Raw genomic sequence first — 17,671 nt, forward strand, 5'->3', positions numbered from 1 at the left:
AAGAACTCATCTAAGTGGTCTTTTTTAAACCCCCCAGTATCTTCCCGACTATAGTTAAACTAAAAGGTCTATAGTTACTTGGCAAAGACTTTGATCCCTTTTTAAATATAGGCACCACATTGGCCCTACGCCAATCCAGTGGTACCATTCCAGTCCTTAACGAGTCCCTAAAAATTAGAAACAATGGATTTGAAATGACAGCGCTCATTTCTTTTAGGATGCGTGGGTGGATGCCATCTGGTCCAGGCGCTTTATCCCCCCTTATTCTGTCTAAATATTTCTGGACCAGATCACGTTTGAGCCATTGTGGATCATTTGGGGCTGTGTCAATACCATCCTCATTATGGTCATCAGCTCCCCCCATGCTCCTTTGCATATACAGTATAGAGCTGAAGAAAGTATTTAATACATTTGCCTTCTCTTTGTCCCCAGTCACCCGTTCCTGATTATTTTGTAAAGGGCCTACATGCTCAGACCTAACCTTTTTACTATTAATATATTTTAAGAATTTTTTTGGGGTTTGTCCTACTATCTTTTGCAATCTGTCGTTCATTTCGAATTTTTGCGTCCTTGATTTCATTTTTAAATATTCTGTTCTATTCTTTGTAACAATTAAACGTTGATGTGTTACTTAATTTTTATGTTTTTTAAAAGCTTTTTTCTTATTATTTAAAGCTTTTTTAACTTTGGCCGTAAGCCACATAGGCTTTATTTTTAGCCTTTTAAACTTCTTGCCCATGGGAATATACTTTACAGTGAGTTTGCATAAAGTCTTTTTTGAAAATTTCCCATTTCTGTTCTGTGCTCATCAATGCCAATATTCCCTCCCAGTGTAAATCCTGGAGAGCATCCTTCATCCTTGGAAAATTTGCTCTCCTAAAGTTAAGAGTTTTTTTGTGTTTCCTGTATGCATTTTTTGCTTACAGGTAACATTAAATGAAATCATATTATGGTCACTGCTACCCAGATGTTCTTTTATATGAACATTATTAATAAGCTCTGCATGGTTTGAGATTACCAGGTCTAACAGAGCATCCTTTCTAGTGGGGGCCTCAATAAACTGTACCATAAAATTGACTTGTAATAGGTTTACAGTATAAATGTTTGCCCTTTAACTGTTCCAGCAGTGTCATTACTCCAGTCAGTGTCTGGGTAGGTAAAATCCCTCATTATTATCACTGTCCCAGCCCCTGCATCCCTTTTTATCTGTGCCAGGAGCTGTGTCTCCATCTCCTCATTAATACTGGGAGGTCTATAACAAACTGCAATGATCTTTGTATTACGCACACCCGTGTACATTTCCACCCATACTGCTTCAGACTCATCACACTCTCCATCAACTAGGTCCTCTTTCACACTCGCTTTGAGATCACTTCTCACATAGAGACACCACCACCCCTCCATTTTACCCTATCTTTCCGAAAGAGAGCATAGCCAGGAATATTAATAACCCAATCATGTGAAGAATGAAGCCAAGATTCAGCAATACCAATTAAATACCAATACCAATTAAATTATCCTTTTCCTTGTGTACCAGAGCTTCCAACTCGCCTATTTTGCTTGGCAGACTTCTGGCATTGGTGAACAAACACTTTCATTCATTGTCACATTTTGCACATTTATTTTGCATATTTTTAATTTTGGTACAAATAGTACCATTTTCAATGGTTGTTTGTGACATGGGAACCTTCTTATCCTCTGCCATAACTCTCCCCCATCTTTCCCCATTCCACCCACCAATAGGGGCTGACCCCTGTCTGACCTGTCTGCCCCATTATAATCTAATTCACCCTCCCCCTCAATCCTAGTTTTAAAACTCCTCCAGCCTTCCCATAAACCTCTCCCCTAGCACAAAAGACCCCCTACCATTTAGGTGCAAACCATCTTAAACATATAGGTTGCACCCCAATAAAAAGTGAGCCCAGTGCTCTAAAAACCCAAATCCCTCCTTCTTACACCAGGTTTTTAGCCATGGATTCAGCTCTATAATCTCCTCGTCTTTCCTGTGTTGCGCATGGCACAGGCAATATTTCAAAGAACATCACCGTGGTGGTCCTTCCCTTCAACTTGCATCCTAGTTCATCAAATTGGTTCTTAAGGAGACTCCACCTTCCATATAATCTTTCATTGGTTCCAATGTGGACCAAGACTGCTGGGTCATGCCCAGCCCCTCCCAGTAATAATTAGCAGTAAATCTTTAGGCTGTCAGCAGATCGGCCTTTCAATTACAATTTCAGCACAGTGCTAAAAAAATAAAGCAACTGAGCATGTGCAGGGCAGGGTGAGACAGTGAATTACTGGATTTTAAACAGTATAGGCATTTAATTTTTTTGGAATATATTGCCAGAGATATGGATTATTTAGTGCACCACATCCCTAAATATAGATAGCTACAAATGGGTGGGAAAAATGGGACTTTGAAGGTGCAAATGAAAATTTCAAAATGGAGAAAAATCTGAATTTTGTAAAAAACAAATAGCTTTATTCAAGATATGACAAAGACAATAGTTTTAAAATATGTAAAAGCATAAGAAAGCACGCATTAAGTAATCTAGCACGACTTAATTTTCTGACTAAAGTTCCACTTTGATAGAACTGTAGCCCTCCCAAAAAATCACTGCAAATACTGTGTGATTGCCGCCATCCTTGTTAGCTATATCTAGAAACCACAATTAACTTACTAGGACTTTGAAGGCAACTTCTAATCAGGCAATAAGATTTAAAACAAATCAACATTTATTTCTTTAGTTTAAAAAGTTTTAACCACATATATTAACATCACATGTTACATAGTATAAGCAATAACAATTTTTATATGCTATGTTTCAACTATTTTTATATGCTAGGTTTAACATCTAAGACTCCAGATTCTGATCTATTGGAGAAAAAAAGCTTATATACTAAGAAAGAGTGGTGGAAGCGAGAAATTAGTAATACATGAAGCATAAAGGAATTTAGTGGTCAGTTTGCTTGGTGATGGGTAATAGAGGGAACTAATTAGGTAAGGATTGGGATAATTGATATTATTAAATATTGGACTTACTTTTTTTTTAATGTGTAATTTGTTTGTTTTTGTAAATAAAATATTCAGAAAAAATGTATTAAAAAAAAAAAAAAAAGTATTGTACAAAATTGGGTTACAACATTAATTTGATTATAGCTTAGGGTGGGATAACCAGTAAATTGAAGACTGCAAGCTTATGGGTTTCTTTTTTTAAGATTTATACTTACCTAAGTGAATGCAGCATCAGTCACCCGGTGCCTCTACACTGAGAACGAGCGATTGAACACCGGCAATTACTTGGTTCTCCCAGCTCCGTGAGCAGAGAGCTGCTGCCTGGCAGTCAGCAGCTCTCGGCTCTGCCCCTTCCTCGCTCACTGGAGAGCTGGGCTGTGGAGGGGGCAGAGCGGCCGGCTCAGGCTCAGATCGGTCTGCTGAGAGGCTGAGCCCATTGTCTGTCCAGGGATCTGGCGGATCCTGACTCCATGGTTGTGGTGAGGCAGAGCCTGGACTGACTTCTGTGACATCAGCAGAGAGCGAGCTTAAAAACGGGTTTCAGCAGTGCAAAATTAACGTCACTCCTGTGATCCGTAGGAGATGTACAGCCAAACAAGCTTTGGCTTTACATCTCTTTTAATCATTAGCTTTAGGGGAAACCATTCGGACTGCATTTTTGATGTTGTAACCCAATTTTGTACAATACTTTTTATACTATGTAACATGTGATGTTACTATATGTGGTTTAAAGGAGAAGTACAGCCAAAGCTTGTTTGGCTTTACTTCTCCTATGGATCACAGGAGTGTAGTTTGTTTTGCACTCCTGTGACCCGTTTTCAGCAGACATTGGGCTGAAGTCCGCTCTCTGCCGACGCCACAGAGTCAGTCCAGGCTCTGTGTCATTACAAACGCGGAGTCGAGATCCACCTAGATCCCTGGACCTACACCTCTGCTCACGGAGCTTCGTTCGATTGTTTGGTTCTCAGTATAGAGGCGCCGGGGGGGGGGGGGGGACAGATGCAGCATCCACTTAGGTAAGTAGGAATTAAAAAAAAAAAAAAAACACAAACCCATACTTCTCTTTTAATTTTTTGAAACTAAAGAAATGTTGATATTTTAATTTTATTGCTTGATTAGAAATTGCCTTTTAAGTCCTAGTATGAGTTAGGGTTCATGTACTAAAGGCAGTTGAAAACCTTTTCTGAATGCTGGAAACTTGACAGCTCAAAACCAACAGTGAAAAACATCTGTTTTACAGCTTTTACATACCGAGTTTATGCCAGTTTAGCAGCAGTTATGAGCATTTGAGGTTAGAAGCATTTTTTTTTTTCAGGATAACCGTAGGAGACCCTCCCAAATGCCCACAATGCATGAAAACCAAGTAAATTATTAACTATTTCAGCCATTCTGTTAGAGAAGAGAGAGCTGCAGCAGAAAGAGTAATGTGCTTGTAGATAGCTGTCTTATTTTTTGTGTTTTCACTATGGATCCCATCATGAGCATGTGTGACAAAATGCTCCTAATGTTGCTGTTGCTCTGAAGACATAGAAAATTGCATGAGAGAACCAGAGTTCGTCACTACTGGACTCATCCATTGATGCAGGCAACGGCATGTGGTGAAATTTTTTTTTTTTTATTATTTTTATATGTTGAAAAAATATCAGAAATGTTTTCCCCTCTAAAACGGCTTATAATGCAAACGTGCATAAACGCAGTTTACCACAGTTACAAGCATTTGGCGTTTGAAACACCGGCATACTACAGTCCTGAACACAATTTTTCAGCTTTCAAAAAAATGCCTGTAACCTCAACTGCCTCTAAACTTCTATAAACGAGTGTACATGTACACATGAGATAACTTAAAGGAGAGTGCAGTGACTGCTGAAAAAAAACGCCCAACTGTTCCTAAACTTCAGTTTAGCAGATGTAGTTTTCTTGAGGCCTACTAGTGGTTTCTAGATAGATAGTGTACAGTGTTTTTTGGGGGTTTTTTTTGGACAATATATAAAGAAATTTAGATGTTTTTTTCACATATACAGTGGGTACGGAAAGTATTCAGACCCCCTTAAATTTTTCACTCTTCGTTATATTGCAGCCATTTGCTAAAATCATTTAAGTTCATTCTTCTTCCTCATGAATGTACACATAGCACCCCATACTGACAGAAAAACACAGAATTGTTGACATTGTTGCAGATTTATTAAAAAAGAAAAACTGAAATATCACATGGTCCTAAGTATTCAGACCCTTTGCTGTGACACTCATATATTTAACTCAGGTGCTTTCCATTTCTTCTGATCATCCTTGAGATGGTTCTACACCTTCATTTGAGTCCAGCTGTGTTTGATTATACTGATTGGACTTGATTAGGAAAGCCACACACCTGTCTATATAAGACCTTCCAGATCACAATGCATGTCAAAGCAAATGAGAATCATGAGGTCAAAGGAACTGCCTGAAGAGCTCAGAGACAGAATTGTGGCAAGGCACAGACCTGGCCAAGGTTACAAAAAGTTTTCTGCTGCACTTAAGGTTCCTAAGAGCACAGTGGCCTCCATAATCCTCAAATGGAAGACGTTTGGGACGACCAGAACCCTTCCTAGAGCTGGCCGTCCGGCCAAACTGAGCTATCAGGGGAGAAGAGCCTTGGTGAGAGAGGTAAAGAAGAACCCAAAGATCACTGTGGCTGAGCTCCAGAGATGCAGTCAGGAGATGGGAGAAAGTTGTAGAAAGTCAACCATCACTGCAGCCCTCCACCAGTCGGGGCTTTATGGCAGAGTGGCCCGACGGAAGCCTCTCCTCAGTGTAAGACACATGAAAGCCCACATGGAGTTTGCTAAAAAAACACCTGAAGGACTCCAAGATGGTGAGAAATAAGATTCTCTGGTCTGATGAGACCAAAATAGAACTTTTTGGCCTTAATTCTAAGCGGTATGTGTGGAGAAAACCAGGCACTGCTCATCACCTGTCCAATACAGTCCCAACAGTGAAGCATGGTGGTGGCAGCATCATGCTGTGGGGGTGTTTTTCAGCTGCAGGGACAGGACGACTGGTTGCAATCGAGGGAAAGATGAATGCGGCCAAGTACAGGGATATCCTGGACAAAAACCTTCTCCAGAGTGCTCTGGACCTCAGACTGGGCCGAAGGTTTACCTTCCAACAAGACAATGACCCTAAGCACACAGCTAAAATAACAAAGGAGTGGCTTCACAACAACTCCGTGACTGTTCTTGAATGGCCCAGCCAGAGCCCTGACTTAAACCCAATTGAGCATCTCTGGAGAGACCTAAAAATGGCTGTCCACCAACGTTTACCATCCAACCTGACAGAACTGGAGAGGATCTGCAAGGAGGAATGGCAGAGGATCCCCAAATCCAGGTGTGAAAGACTTGTTGCATCTTTCCCAAAAAGACTCCTGGCTGTATTAGATCAAAAGGGGGCTTCTACTAAATACTGAGCAAAGGGTCTGAATACTTAGGACCATGTGATATTTCAGTTTTTCTTTTTTAATAAATCTGCAACAATGTCAACAATTCTGTGTTTTTCTGTCAGTATGGGGTGCTATGTGTACATTCATGAGGAAGAAGAATGAACCTAAATGATTTTAGCAAATGGCTGCAATATAACAAAGAGTGAAAAATTTAAGGGGGTCTGAATACTTTCCGTACCCACTGTAAATGTAGCCTTTCTACCTTAGCCTTTATTCATTTTGAACTTCAACAAACCATCATGCCAAGCAAATTGGTTGTGTACATTTTGCTTTTTCAGCTTCAGTTTTTGCCTGGAATTCATTTTCTGACATGATATTGGCTTTGCAGTGTTTATAAAAAGCCAGAACTTTTAACACTTAGAAAAAAAGGGCCTAACTGGGAAATCTTGAAATCCTAGTGTTTTTAGGACTGTCAGAAATGATGCTTTGCGATCCTTCTCTGATGCCAGTGGGGAAAAAAGGTGCTGCTTTAGAAAACCTTTAGTTACATTTCTTTCTATACAGTTTTAATGTGCTACTTTTCATTTTGTATAGAATGTACAGGTTGTTCGTTGACATCTGAAGGTGTTATAGCTAAACTCTAGGTATATTTTCTATTGCATAAGTAGATTGATCCAGCATATCTTATACCTGCATAGTAAGCACATGGGCTTGCTTGTTTAGCACTGTCGCTATCCACAGAACGCCTTGCATATTTTCAATGAATACAAGACATTCTTTAAACAGATGAGGTGGAGATGTCATTGCTCTACCTCTCCAGCTCATCCAATCACAGAAGGATTTGTATTAAACAAAAAAACATAAAAAAACAGGAATTCTCTGAATGTCAGCATTACCAAGCAAACCCTTTTGTTAATATTCAGAAGGTGGTAAGCACAGGACTTGGAACATTGCTGTTATCACTGTAGTAGCTTCCAGGGCTGTTGATTAAGGTGTACCGGCAGCCCTCCTGTACCGGGCCCATGGCTCATTCTTTTAACAAGGTGACACAAGCAGCTGACAGCAGAAGGAAACGGATTGTGGACAAGAAGGTGTGATTGGTGGGGCTGGGGAGGGTGGTTAATGGTTAATTACTAGATCCAATCTCCCATGCCCCCCCCCCGGCAGCAGCTGAAAGAAGGCTTCTCCTTCTCTCCCTCCCACCAGCTTTCAGATGTTGCAGGGGGATCGGTTTTAGTATATGCCCCCCCGGCACCAATCTTCTTTTACGATGATCCTATTACCTCTGCTTTTTAAGCCCCCTGTGGGCCCCCTTTCCCTACATTGCTGGAGCTTTCCCTCCATCCTGCTAGCTTACAGCTGCTGCAGGGGTAGTCACACAGGGGGATTGGTTCCAGTAATTGCACCCACACTGCACTGATCACCCTCCCTTTCCAAGATCTAATTCCCCCTGCTGCCCGGGCACCCCTGTGTGCCCCTTTCCCACGCAGTACCGTCGGCTTCCCTTCCTCTCCCTCTCACCAGTTGCTGTGGGGCACAGGGGGTCATTTCAGGATGTGGTGCGGGGGGCAGTAAATAAGTAATATTTACTGACCCCTTCCTTTTCTGAATGCACACAGTGAGGGATCGGCACAAGTCACTCTCACTCACTGTGTTCATTTATAACTGAAGCATATTAAATTGTATGTGGGCCCTGAATGCATACTGTCTGTGTTCAGGGCTGTATACTTGCACGCACATGCCTGTCAAATTAGGACCTGCAGCTGTGTCCCCATAGCAGCTGCCTATACACCGCTCCAGCCACATAAAAAAACAAAAAATAATTCAGTCTGTACAGGCCACGGCACCTATGTGAATGAGCCAAAGACCTTCACACATGGAGCTTTATTTATTAACTCATAACAGTTTTATCTCTTTGATTTATTAGGAATTTTTGTTGTGTTGTGTCCGTTAATGATTTTAGAGGGTTGTAGTCAATGGAGAACATTCAGAACAAGGTCATGTTACCAGTGGGGTACCTCAGGGATCTGTACTGGGACCAATTTTGTTTAATATCTTCATAAGTGATATTGCAAAAGGCCTCGATGGTAAGGTTTGTCTTTTTGCTGATGACACAAAGATATGTAACAGGGTTGATGTTCCTGGAGGGAAACGCCAAATGGAAAAGGATTTAGGAAAACTAGAAGAATGGTCAGAACTCTGGCAACTGAAATTTAATGTGGATAAGTGCAAGATAATGCACCTGGGGCGTAAAAACCCAAGGGCAGAATATAGAATATTTGACACAGTCCTGACCTCAGTATCTGAGGAAAGGGATTTAGGAGTAATTATTTCAGAAGACTTAAAGGTGGGAAGACAATGTAATAGAGCAGCACGAAATGCCAGCAGAATGCTTGGATGTATAGGGAGAGGTATAAGCAGTAGAAAGAGAGAAGTGCTTATGCCGCTGTACAGAACACTGGTGAGACCTCGCTTGGAGTATTGTGCGCAGTACTGGAGGCCATATCTCCAGAAGGATATAGATACTCTAGAGAGAGTTCAGAGAAGAGCTACTAAACTAGTACATGGATTGCAGGAAAAAACTTACCAGGAAAGGTTAAAGGACCTTAACATGTATAGCTTGGAAGAAAGAAGAGACAGAGGGGATATGATAGAAACTTTTAAATACATAAAGGGAATCAACTCGGTAAAGGAGGAGAGCATATTTAAAAGAAGAAAAACTACCACAAGAGGACACAGTTTTAAATTAGAGGGGCAAAGGTTTAAAAGTAATATGAGGAAGTATTACTTTACTGAGAGAGTAGTGGATGCATGGAATAACCTTCCTGCAGAAGTGGTAGCTGCAAATACAGTGAAGGAGTTTAAGCATGCATGGGATAGGCATAAGGCTATCCTTCATATAAGATAGGGCCAGGGACTATTCATAGGATTCAGATATATTGGGCAGACTAGATGGGCCAAATGGTTCTTATCTGCCGACACATTCTATGTTTCTATGTAGTGTATATTTAGTATTGCATTTGTTCCCCTTTTCCCAGTCAGTTAAGATGTATAGGGTCCCATGATATCTATGTAGATATACAGTTTGGTGGTCTTAATATGTTGCACGTACAAGCAGGTTTAAAATCTGATTGTAGATAACGTTTGAAAGTTGTAAGCCTTGGTTATAGTTTTGCAGAACCGGAAATTAGCAAATTGTTGAAATAATTTTTAATAGTTGAATACGTGCTGCTGTAAGTTTGATTTTAAAAGAAAGGTTTGTCTACAGGGCATAAGCTGTGCTCGGGAGCCTTGGTACTGGCCTGCAACAGACCCACAAGAAGATGATGTGGAAACAGACGAAGATGAAGATGAAGTGAAGTATGAGGAGCTGAGTGTAAGTATCCTTATTTTTTGAACATATATTTATGATTAGGACCTAAATGTTAGTCATACGGCTAAACATAAAGATGCTTATTCTTGGGTACAGCTTTGTGAATTGAGTCTATTCTATTTAATTACAGTATTTCTCTTTCGTTCATTAACGGACACAGCTCCATATCTTCTTGACCCTTGGGTTTATGCTGCCCCTACAGGAGTAGGACACTAGGCGGAAAAAAAATTTGACTACGCTTGTAAGGCAGTCCCAGGGGGTATACTCCCACTTCCTTCTGAAGGTCTTCAGTTTTTTTCTGCCTAGTCAGGAGTGAGGACCTAGTTCCTTTCTGGGATCTCTGGTCCTAGCATTTTTTTCCTTTTTTAAATGAGTTTTTGCTTCTTTTATTATTTTTTATTCCTGTTGCTTCTTTTATTATTTTTTATTCATGTGAGAATTACAATCAATTCTGTTCCTGTGAGAACTACAATCAACTGCTGGACTAGGTGAAGGACTGGATATTCTAGATTCTTACGGTCTCTCCAGTCCGGCCAGTGAGCGCGACCCGACCTTAGCTCCACGCTAGGTCGGCCGCGACTTAGCCCCACTGAACGGGGGCTGGCCGGCGAGTGAACACCTTGTGAGGACGCATAGCTCTGGTCACAACCCTGGTCACAACCTGCCTGCCGTGCCTCTGGCCCACAGAACCCCCCATTCCAAGATGGTGCGGTGGTCTGCCTGGAATGGTGCTCGCCCAGTCCTAAGGTGTGGTGAGTAGTGTCCCCCCTCCCTTCTGATGGTGTTTCGGGGTTGACATGGCCCCTCCCTGGGTTGGTTGGACCCCCGAGCGCCCTTCCTTTCCCCATAACACTCCCCCCTCACCCACGCCTAGCCCCCCTTGCTTTTCAAATGTGCCTAGGGGGGTCTCAGAAGCCGCCATTTTGCCGTAGATGGCTGCTCTATTATTGGCCATGTTTGTGTAGTCCGGCGCCCATTTTCTTGTAGTTTCCCATTGCTCTCACACGGCGGCCATGTTGTTGAAGCCTAGGGAGCAGTGAATCGGCGGTGGGCCTCTAGTGTCAGTTCCTGAACTTTTTCTTTCTCTCTGATCGCCGCACGGCATGCAGCTAGGCACTCTATCTAGTAGGGGGTAGTGAGTCCCTGTGGGTGCTAAATGGCTCCCTCTTTCTGTTATAGCTGTAACTCTTGCGCTGGGACTTGTGGTGCAGATGTGGGGGGGTACTTTAACAGCAATTTTCCAAATTTTTGTTGGCGTTCCCCAGGTTAACCCATGTAGTGCCTGAGACACATGTCACCACCTGATGCCCTCTCAGAGGCTGTGGGGCCCTCTGTGTCCCAGTCCACTATATCTACTATGACGGCGGTCCTGCAGTCGCTCGTGTCCAGAGTGGATATTGCCCTCCAAAATAGGGCGAGCAAAAAGCATCCTCCGCCTTCACCTGCATCCTCTGTCTCCTCAGATTCTGAGGTTGATTTGGCCACGCGGACGCATGGCACCCTACTGGGTCTGCATCCACGTACCTGCAGTGCTGTGATAGTGAGGATGAAACCTCTTCCACTACAGCTGCTCAAGAAAAGGTGCTAGTGGTTGCACTGATTGCATCAGTGCGGGAAAGTTTAAAATTGGTGGACACAGATACGGCTGCGTCGGCTGCGCAGGGTGTGACCCTTCTCCGCATGATATGGCTGAAATACTGGTCTGTGGACCGGGCTTCCAAGAAGGTACTGACTGATCTCCCCTTTGCTTATCCTAACAGCCTGGGAAGTAGCCGGCATTCTAAGGTGGGCAGAACATTTTGTTCCTGCCATCTCTGCTGTGCATATTCCATGGGTGGAAAATTGGCAGGTGGGCTACCATGGGTTGGCATAGTTGGATCTGGGAGAATGGTCTCTCCACCCAGAGGTGTTTCATTAACTGTGTCTCCAGTGGGGGACTCCCGATGTGAACCTGTTGGCCTCTTGTCTCAACGGGAAGGTGCAGAGGTTCGTAGCAAGGTCTCAGGATCTGGCCGACGCCACAGACGCTCTGGTGAACCCTTGGGGCAAGTATCGTCTGATATACGCATACCTCTTCTGCCGAGACTCCTGCAAAGAATCGAGGCAGAAGAGATTTCGGTCATCCTAGTGGCCCCGGACTGGCCTCGCAGACCTAGTACGGCTGGTCGCCAATGTCCCTTGGAGACTCTCTCTCAGGGAAGATCTTTTAGCTCAAGGGCCGATCTTCCATCCTGCTTTACAGTCGCTGGCTTTAACAGCTTGGCTATTGAAAGCCAGGTGCTAAAGAATAGAGGGGGGCCTAAATCAGTGATTCCTACGCTTTTTTAAAGCTAGAAAATATACTTGTAGGAAGATTTATCATAGATTCTGGAGGGCGTTTATTGTTTGGTTTGCGTCTCAGGGGGGGTTTCCCTCTGTGTTTCTTTTCGGTGTCTTGAAGTTTCTCCAAAGAAGTGTAGATCAGCGTTTGGCATTGGGTACCATCAAAGGCCAGATTTTGGCCCTGGCAATTTTCTTTCAGCGCCCGTTGGCCACAAATTCCTTGGTTCACACCTTTGTTTAGGGGGTCTGCCACCTGGCTCCCCCGTTGAGGTCTCTGTTACCTCCGTGGGACCTCAATTTCAGAAACCGCCTTTTGAAAATATTTGTGAGCTTCCTCTGCTTACTTTGTCACAGAAGGTATACCTTCTGTTGGCTATAACTTGTGCGTGGAGGGTGTTGGAGTTGGCTGCATTGTCTTGTCCTTCACCTTACCTGGTGGTTCACAGAGACAAAGTGGTGCTTCGTCCCTGCCAGTCGTTCCTTCCTAAGGTCATCTCTGGTTTCCATTTAAATGAAGGCATTGTGTTGCCTTCCTTGTGTCCTAAGTCTAAGCACCCTAAAGAGATTGCCTTGCATTCTTTTAATGTGGTTCGGGCGATCAGGGTGTACCTGGCGGCAACTGAGTCGTTCCGAAAGTCGGATTCCTTATTTGTCCTTACGGATGGACCCCGTCGGGGGCTGGCCGCATCTGCTGCGACCATTTCCAGATGGATCAGGCAGACGGTGGTGCAGGCCTACTCCATAAAGGGTCAGGATCCTTCTTTCCCTGTTAAGGCACATTCTACAAGGGCGCTTAGTGCCTCTTGGGCCTTCCGTCATCAGGCGTCAGTGGTGCAGGTTTGCAAGGCAGTCACCTGGTCATCCGTGCACACTTTCACAAAATTTTATAAGGTGGATGTGTTAGCATCTGCAGATGCTGCCTTTGGCCGCAAGGTTTTGCAGGCCGCTGTTGGAGAGGATTAGTCCTCTTTGAGGGTATATTTTTTGTTCAGGTAAGCTCCAGTTGTTCCTGGTTGAGCTCCTGTTTTACCTGGTTGGCTACGTTTAGCCTTTGGGAAGTGTGTTTATTGCTGTGTTCTTCCCACCCCTCATGTTGACACTGCTTTGGGACATCCCAAGGGTCAAGAAGCTATGGAGCTGTGTCAGTCAATGAGCGAAAGAGAAAACTGGATTTTTGTCTTACCGTAAAATCCTTTTCTCTGAGGTTCATTGACGGACACAGCACCCGCCCCTCTATTGAGTTGGGTTATATGTTCTTCTGACACTGCTTTTTACAAAACTGAAGAACTATAGGAGGAAGCGGGAGTATACCCCCTGGGACTACCCTATAGGCGTAGTCAATTTTTTTTTTTTTTCTGCCTAGTGTCCTACTTCTGTAGGGGGCAGCATAAATCCAAGGGTCAAGAAGATATGGAGCGGTGTCCATCAATGAACATCAGAGAAAAGGATTTTACGGTAAGACAAAATTCCAGTTTTCTCTAGCGCTCATTGACAGACGTAGTCCTCGGTGATACACCACCTTCGGGTTATGTTGCCTCCACAGGAGCAGGACTAGACAGGAAATTAAAAAGCTCTGGCCACACCCTAGGGGCAGTCCCAGAGGGTATATCCTCTCTCTCTCTGCCTCAGCAAATCAGTTATTTTCTGTCTAGTTAGGAGTAAGGACCTAGATACCTTGCTGGGATCTTAGGTCCTGGCAAGATTTTTTTCTTAAAGGATTTTTTAGACAGCTTTTTTTCTCCAGTGTTCCTGTGAGATCTTCAAGCAAGAAAGCTGAACTGGGCGACGGGCTGGATGTTGAGATCCGGTGGTCACCCCAGTTCAGCCTACGAGCGCGTGCAGGCCATAGCTCCGCGCTGGGTCGGCCGCGACAAAGTCCCATTAAAGGACTGACCCCGCGAGTTAAACGTCTCGCTGAAACGCCAAAGACCATGAGTCACGGCGTCCATATCGGTCGACAGCCCTCCCGCCCCGGTGGAGAGGGGTACTGTCAGGAGTTGGTGCCCGCCTGGTTCCGGTATGGTGAGTAGTATGTTCCCCCTTTTCCCCTGACGGGTCTTGTGGTGAACGCGGGCCCCTCTCTGTATGGTAAGATAGAGTCCCTCTCTATCCTATAAATGACACAGATCCTCCTACTTTGAGTGTGATTTTATGTGCAAAAAGCCAGGAGGCTTGGTTTGGGAGCTAACAATCTAATTGTATACATGTTAAAAAGATTATAATCTGTGGCATTCTGGGAATCTTACGGTGATAAGAATAAGCTACCTACCAGTCAGAAGCCACGGACATGTAGACTGCCTTCCTAATCAGATCTCCAGCTATTAGCAGGCCTCCCGAATGGCCATGCGGTCCGCCAGGGCCGGTACCGCCAACCACGCCAAATCCCCATGCAGAGAGAGTGTTGTGTGCCCTGCAGCACACCGCTATTCAGTACAGGCCGCCGCCATTTTTTTTGCTGGATCGCACGAGCCGCCATTTTGGCGTAGCCTCGTGTCTCCAGCATGGGGGCGGCCATGTTTGAGGTGATCCAAACACCTCGTGGAGCTAGGGGAGGCGCCGAAAGGCGTGCAGAGGGGCGGAGCCGCCTCCTTTCTTCCTGGGCAGCCAGCCAAAAGACTTCCTGTTGGTCAAGACAGCGCTGTAACCTGTTGCAGTTAAACTCTGAGCATCAAGTGGTGAGCCTGGGGGTCTATCTCTCTCTCTCTCTCGATCGATAGGGATCCCTAGCAGGTAACACTAAGGGGCTTTTTGTGGCGCTGGGGGTCTGAAAAAAAAAAAAAAAAAAAAGTTTTTTATTTTTGAATTATATTATCCAGGAAGTGACTGGAATTATCATGGACCCTGCCACACATATTCCCCCACCTGTTTCCCTCGAGGGGGCCACGGGACCCGCCGGTGCACAGAGTGTAGAGTCATTTACAGCAATTTTGGAGTCTATGGTGGCTCGGGTGGAGGCGGCCTGTCAGGGACGGGGGTCAAGGAAGCGACCCCCGCCTACCCCTATACTATCTGACACCTCTGACTCTGATTCAGAGATGGTCACTGCAGTTGCAGGTTCCTCTGCAAAGGCTGTTATCCCAGGTAAAGCCCCGTCAGACAGTGAGGAGGACGCTTCTTCTCCTGCTATAATTCAGGAAGAAGCATTGGTGGACGCACTAGTTGTGGCAGTGCAGGAAACCTTAAAACTTGAGGCTTTACCGGCAGAGGCAACTGAAACAGAGATTCCTTTTGGTACTAACAAGCCCATCAAAACGGTGAAGGTTTTTCCTGTACCCAAATGTTTCGGTAATCAGATTAAAGGAGAATGGGAGCATTCTAAACGTACCTTTACTATTTCCAAGCGTATTGCTAGACGCTATCCGTTTGAGGAATCCATCATTAAGAAATGGACGGTACCACCAGTGGTGGATCCACCTATTTCCAGGCTGAATAAAGCCTCGGTTATCCCAGTGGAGGACACTTCGTCCTTTAAGGATCCGGTGGATCGAAAGATGGAAGCAGAGTCCCGCACCATCTTCTCTCTGATAGGGTCAGCATTTAGACCAGTAATTGTTATTGGTCTAGTTTCCCAGACACTTACGGAATGGGCGAAAATGGTACGCCAAGACCTTAGGGGAAAAGATATTCCCCAGGAGACATCTGATTTGATGGAACAGATTATACAAGGGCTACAGTTTATCTGTGACGCAGCCTTGGACACTACTCCCTTATTAGGACATGCATCTATGTCAGCGGTGATCCTCAGACGTGTGCTGTGGTTAAAATGCTGGTCAGCTGACCTAGGTTCCAAAAAGACCTTGACAAATCTCCCTTTTCAGGGGAATCGTCTATTTGGGGCCAACCTAGATGAAATCATCAAGGATGCCACTGGGGGCAAGAGCACTTTTTTGCCACAGGCTGCTAAAGCTAAGGGACCTCGCAACAAGCGAGGACCTTTCTTTACCGCCCATAAAGGGCGCCCGGCTGGTACTAGCGGGAAAGGCAAGACTCCTCCAGGAGGGTTCAAGAAGGGCTGGTCGGACAAGCAGAGGACCAACCCAGCCAAACCCGAAGCAAAGGAGTACACAGCCTGAAGGTGCGCCCCCACCCGGTTTCAGGGTGGGGGGACGTTTTCACCGGTATTCAGGACATTAGATCGAGCTTCAACCACTACTACCGGTGCGATTCTTCCCTTCCAACATTTAAGTACTACAGGAAGCGGTAGTTACCGTTCCCTGAATAGATCTTTTCCTTTACCTTTTCCTAAGATTAGTCCCTATACTTCACAGGAATCGGATCTGGTTGACCAGATAGGCCAAGTAGCCTCTAGTCGGGTGACTTCGGTCCCTGAGGTTCAACCAGAAAAGATCACCCTTCCTGATAACAATCAGGTATCTGATAAATGTGTGGGAACAGAAAACGACCAGACTTTCTCGGATGGTCGGGGCCAGATACCTCTAGGGACGCCTGGTTCAGATTCTATCAGCGCCAGTGGTCCTAGAAATTCTAGGCTGGCCTCCTCAAGCCGGCCTGGCCGACTTGGACATGCTAGTCGCAGACGTTCCGTGGGAACTTCGTCTCAGGGAGTGTCTGTGGTCTCAAGGACCAATTTACCATCATGCTTTACAGTCGCTGGGTTTAATGGCCTGGCCATTGAGACCCAAGTACTGAAGGACAGAGGTTTGTCTACTTCAGTCATTCCTACCCTTATTAAAGCAAGGAAAGCGACTTCCAGCAAGGTCTATTATCACACATGGAAGACTTATATTGCGTGGTGCGAATCTTTAGGATTTCCTCCACGTACCTATTCGGTGACTCGAATATTGGCCTTTTTGCAACAAGGGGTTGAGCAGAAGCTAGCCTTGAGCACCATCAAGGGTCAAGTTTCAGCATTAGCAATCTTCTTTCAGAAGCCTTTAGCTACCAAGTCCTTGGTGCGGAATTTCATCCAGGGGGTGCGGCACCTGGCTCCTCCAGTCCGCGCGCCCTTACCGCCCTGGGATCTTAATTTGGTTTTGTCGGTTCTACAGAAACCTCCCTTTGAAAACATCAGGGAGATTCCCTTGCTTACTTTATCCCAGAAGGTGGCCTTCTTGGTGGCTATTACTTCTGCTCGCAGGGTGTCAGAACTGGCTGCATTATCATGCCAGTCCCCATACCTAGTGATTCATAGGGATAAGGTAGTACTTCATCCTAAGCCATCTTTTCTTCCTAAGGTGGTTTCAGATTTTCATCTGAATGAAGATATTGTACTACCTTCCTTGTGTCCTCAGCCCAAGCATCATCGGGAACATGCGTTGCATTCCTTAGATGTGGTTCGGGCAATCAGGGTATACCTGAAAGCTACGGAATCATTCCGTAAGACGGATTCACTTTTTGTGATCACGGATGGCCCCAGAAAGGGTTTGCCTGCATCTGCCGCGACCATTGCCAAATGGATTAGACAAACGGTGGTACAGGCTTATTCTATTAAGGGTCAGAGTCCTCCGTTCCCTGTTAGGGCGCACTCCACTCGAGCGCTCAGTACTTCCTGGGCCTTTCGCCATCAGGCGTCAGTGGTCCAGGTATG

The 17,671-nt window shown here is 44.9% G+C and overlaps 1 protein-coding gene across 1 annotated transcript in view; it reads left to right on the top strand.

Annotated features, from left to right (window-relative positions):
- Nucleotides 1-17,671, top strand: part of GPATCH11 (G-patch domain containing 11) — a 193,378-nt gene that overhangs the window by 154,917 nt on the left and 20,790 nt on the right. Inside the window, exon 6 of the mRNA XM_082250256.1 lies at nucleotides 9,697-9,804. Coding sequence (XP_082106382.1) covers nucleotides 9,697-9,804 — 108 coding nt within the window. The remainder of the gene's footprint in view (nucleotides 1-9,696; nucleotides 9,805-17,671) is intronic.

This window comes from Pelophylax lessonae (genome assembly GCF_965119305.1).
Source record: "Pelophylax lessonae genome assembly, chromosome: 3".
Taxonomy (NCBI): domain Eukaryota; kingdom Metazoa; phylum Chordata; class Amphibia; order Anura; family Ranidae; genus Pelophylax; species Pelophylax lessonae.